The 3,900-nt window shown below is 51.5% G+C and overlaps 1 protein-coding gene across 2 annotated transcripts; it reads left to right on the plus strand.

The window, feature by feature from the left end:
• Positions 1–12: 12 nt before the first annotated feature.
• il7r (interleukin 7 receptor) lies at positions 13–3,839 on the plus strand. 2 transcript variants are annotated; one of them, XM_015014769.1, is made up of 8 exons: positions 13–379; positions 783–921; positions 999–1,153; positions 2,014–2,165; positions 2,241–2,397; positions 2,472–2,583; positions 2,650–2,722; positions 2,788–3,839. In XM_015014769.1, the coding sequence occupies exons 1-8, from the start codon at positions 280–282 to the stop codon at positions 3,172–3,174; spliced, it is 1,275 nt and encodes a 424-aa protein (XP_014870255.1). In that variant the 5' UTR covers positions 13–279; the 3' UTR covers positions 3,175–3,839. The 2 variants fall into 2 exon arrangements, with proteins under 2 accessions (XP_014870255.1, XP_014870256.1); XM_015014770.1 differs by having other exon boundaries at positions 13–261.
• Positions 3,840–3,900: the final 61 nt, after the last annotated feature.

Genomic DNA, 3,900 nt, shown 5'->3' on the forward strand with positions numbered 1-3,900 from the left:
GCATCTTGTGAAGCAGCAGCATCTTGTGAAGCAGCAGCAGCATCTTGTGAAGCAGCAGCAGCATCTTGTGAAGCAGCAGCTCTTCTGGCCAATCAACCTCCTGCTTATCAAGATGTTTTCTGATCCACAAACTTCCTGTCTCTGAAACCTCAGTGAAACTGGCGCCGCCTCCCTCCTTCCTCTGCCGGCTGGCCCCTCCCCCGCCTGCTGCTGCTGCTGAGTGCCACGGTGTCGCAGCAGTTCAGGGCGAGCGGAGAACAGGTGAGTTAGTGCTGCTGCATGGAGACGATGCTGCCTGGCTGGACGAGCGTCCTGATGCTGCTGCTGCTGCAGGTGGCCGGGAGCCGGGCCCAGAGCGGGGACCGCGACCCGGACTCAGGTGAGACCCACTGGACCCGGCTGGGCCGAACAGAACCAGACCGCTGGGTCAGAAACACACAGGAACATCTGCTGTCTGCGGCAGGAAGGACCTGAGAGAAACTCTGGTTCTGGTTCCAGACATGGAGAAGCAGCTTCCATCTTATCTAGAACAAACTGAAAAACAGCTGAAACCCTGACCTCCTTTAAATCAGACCAAAGCAGCCGATCAGCAGATCAAATGTTTGATGTTCACTGAATCGTTTGTTTCTGGTTTCTGAGCGATGGTCTGTCACGTTTCATCTTTATGACGTAAAGCAGCCAAGCTGCCTGCTGCTGAATCAAACATAAATAACTGTGGCTGGTTGAGGCAGAACTTTGACTGGTCCCCTGCTGTCTGTGGTTGTGGTTCTGCTTCCTGCCAGAACTGAGCCTCAGCTGCAGCTCTCATGTCAGCGTCCGGGCGAACAGCCTGACTTGCCATCTGCTGGGACGCCATAGAGACGAGGACGATGAGGACGATGAGGACAGAGACAGAGACCCCATCGACAAGATGATTGTCTGGTAAGGCTCTCTGCTCCGGTTTCTCCTGACGGAACCCACCAGCAGAACCTGACAGAACCTTCTGCTCGTCTCTGCAGCCAGGAGAGGAAGGAGAACAACAGAACGAAGCAGAAATGTGTGAGGGCTGATGGAGGCACGGTGAGCGGTCTGTGTCCAGTGACCGACGCCAACGTGACGGTCCACCGGCGGGGAGGAGGATGGCTTTCAGCCATCGTGCAGCTGCACAAGATCGGTGAGTCCAGAACTGGGCCGCGCCGGCCCACAACGCCGCAAAACGATTCACGAGTTTCAGCATCGAGGTGAAAAAGTTTCATATCCTAACCCCTTTACTCCGACACCCTGAAACAGAAACCAGAGCTGCTTCAGCGTTTCACTCATGCAGGCCCCCCACACTTTTCAGATTTAAATGTTTAAAACATTCAAACTTGTTTTCCTTCCTGTCTATAGTTCTGTTGGTCTGTTGCAAAAAATAAAATATTTAATTGATTTCAAACATGCAAAAACATAAAGAATCACATTTCCTGTGAAAAAGCAGCGAATGATTGAATGTTTGAGGAAAACTTCCAGAAATGAAATAAAAAACCAAGAAAAAAAACAGTCAACAAAACATCTGACAGAAAAACCCGACAGAGAAAAAACCCGACAGAGAAAAAACCCGACAGAGAAAAAACCCAACAGAGGAACCTCCTAACCTCCTGCTGACATGAAAAAATTTAAATCAACGACTAAACAGATTAAAACATATTAAAATACTGATCTCATGTTCAACAATCTAAACAGTGAAGACAGAAACAACCTCGACCCTAACGAAGCAACCCTGACCCTAACGAAGCAACCCTGACCCTAACGAAGCGACCCTGACCCTAACGAAGTGACCCTGACCCTAACAAAGCGACCCTGACCCTAACGAAGCGACCCTGACCCTAACGAAGCGACCCTGACCCTAACGAAGCGACCCTGACCCTGACCCTAACAAAGCGACCCTGACCCTAACGAAGCGACCCTGACCCTAACGAAGCGACCCTGACCCTAACGAAAGCACTTTGACAGTGAATTCTTGTGAACATTTCTTTCTGCCTCTCTGTGTTCCAGTGAAGCCCAAAAGTCCGTGGATTCTCAACGTGACGATGGATCCCGTGATGAACCGGGCTGTGATCTACTTCCAGATCCCCTACAGCAAAGACTACCTAAATCTGGACAACCAGATCTTCCAGCTCAACCTATGGACCAACGGCAGCAACATCGTATGGCCCTCAGCGCTACCAGAGAGTCTGACCTCTGACCTCTGCTGGATCTGACCTGCTGATCTCGTCCTGCAGATCCAGAATGTAACGTCTAAGAACTTCCTGCAGATCGACAGGCAGCACCTCCGTCAGGACTCTGAGTACCGGGTCAGGGTCCAGTCCATCCCTGCCAGCTCTCTGAAGGGAACCTGGAGCACCTGGAGCCCCGAGTTCTCCTTCCACACGCCGCCTGGTGAGAACATCGGACCTCCAGCAGCGTAGAGCTCTGAGCTGCAGCCACTGACATCATTTCCTGTCCCTCATCAGAGGAGAAGCCGCCGAGTCCCCATGAGATGGGGTGGACCGTCTCCGGACCCGTCCTGAGCTTCATGTCTGCGCTGGTGGTTCTGTTCAGCATCGTCATCGTCTGGAAGTCGGGGTAGGACCCAATGTCCGGCCGGAGCTTCAGGTGTGTCTCTGGTTCCTAACTTCCTGTTTCTCTCAGGATCTTGTCCTACATGTGGCCCAGCATCCCACACCCCAAGCAGGCGCTGGTCCAGATCTGCAAACCGAACAAGGTGACTTCCTGAACCAGCAGGTTCTGCTCACACCAGAACCCGCCTAACCGTCTGCTGCTCCCCAGGGCCTGCTGCTGGACCTCAACCCCGAGGTCTTCAGCCCCCTGCGAGTCCTGCCGCTGGAGAAGCCGCAGGCGGAGGAGGCGGAGCCGCACAGGAGGCCCACTGGGGCCGGGTCCGCCGCCGGGTCCCAATCCGGATCCCAGTCTGGATCCAGGTCCAGCTCCTCCCACAGCACCACTAGCAGCGCCTCCAGCGCCGGCACCGAGGAGCTGGAGATCTCAGCGCTGCTGAGCTGCTCGGACGGTGAGGACAGCGTCCCCAGCAGCGCCCCGTCCCCCGTCGACGTCCCGCGGCGCGGAGACGAGTCGCAGAACCTTCTGGCCCGGCGTGGCGGCCCGGGGCAGGAGGAGGCCTACGTCACCATGTCCAGCTTCTACCAGAGCCAGTAGCACAGCGCCACCAGCTGGAGGACCAGCGTCTCATCTGTCCTTCACATCTGACTCCCAAAGCTGGACTCATACGACCTTTGACCCTTCCTCAGGCATCTCTGTTCATTCTTCAGGGCTCCTCTCAGTATTTGACCTTTGACCTCATATAGCTGCTTCCTGACTGGACCCGGTCGGTGGGTCCCCAGTCCCCCAGAACCTGAGAACAACCAGTTCCTCTTACTGGTCCCAGCGCTCACATTCACACTAACAGGATGAGTCACATGGTCGACGGCAGCCAATCAGAGCCCAGCTTCTTCTCTGTCCCTGATTGGCTCAGGAAACGATTTTATTTTATCAGTTTGATTGAATATTACAGCCTGAATGAGGAGAATAAATAATTTAATTTGGAGAATAAAGTCATAATATTATCAGAATAAAGAGAAAAACCTGAGATATTATCAGATGTGAATCATCTGCAGGTTTTTATTTCTAGTCAATGTTTAAATCCTGTGACTGATAATCTGATGCTGATATGATAAAAACTTATAAACCCATAAAGATGATCCTCATTTTAACAAAGATAAAAAAAGTCTTTAAATGGAGGAACTGAAAAAATCATTCTGACAAAACGACAAATTTATTCTGTTATTACGGCTTTACTCTCATGTTATTATCATTATTATCATTATTATTATTATTATTATTATTATCATTATTATCATTATTATTATTATTATTATTATTATC

The sequence above is a fragment of the Poecilia latipinna genome, unplaced genomic scaffold, assembly GCF_001443285.1.
Source record: "Poecilia latipinna isolate Pla-1442-1.1 unplaced genomic scaffold, P_latipinna-1.0 Scaffold1846, whole genome shotgun sequence".
NCBI lineage: Eukaryota > Metazoa > Chordata > Actinopteri > Cyprinodontiformes > Poeciliidae > Poecilia > Poecilia latipinna.

Bases quoted from the DNA above. Each gene is read 5' to 3' on its own strand.
- il7r (XM_015014769.1), top strand. From the start codon at position 280: ATGGAGACGATGCTGCCTGGCTGGACGAGCGTCCTGATGCTGCTGCTG. The intron at 2,166-2,240 runs GTATGGCCCTCA...CTCGTCCTGCAG, and splicing joins GGACCAACGGCAGCAACATC to ATCCAGAATGTAACGTCTAA. The intron at 2,584-2,649 runs GTAGGACCCAAT...TGTTTCTCTCAG, and splicing joins GTCATCGTCTGGAAGTCGGG to GATCTTGTCCTACATGTGGC.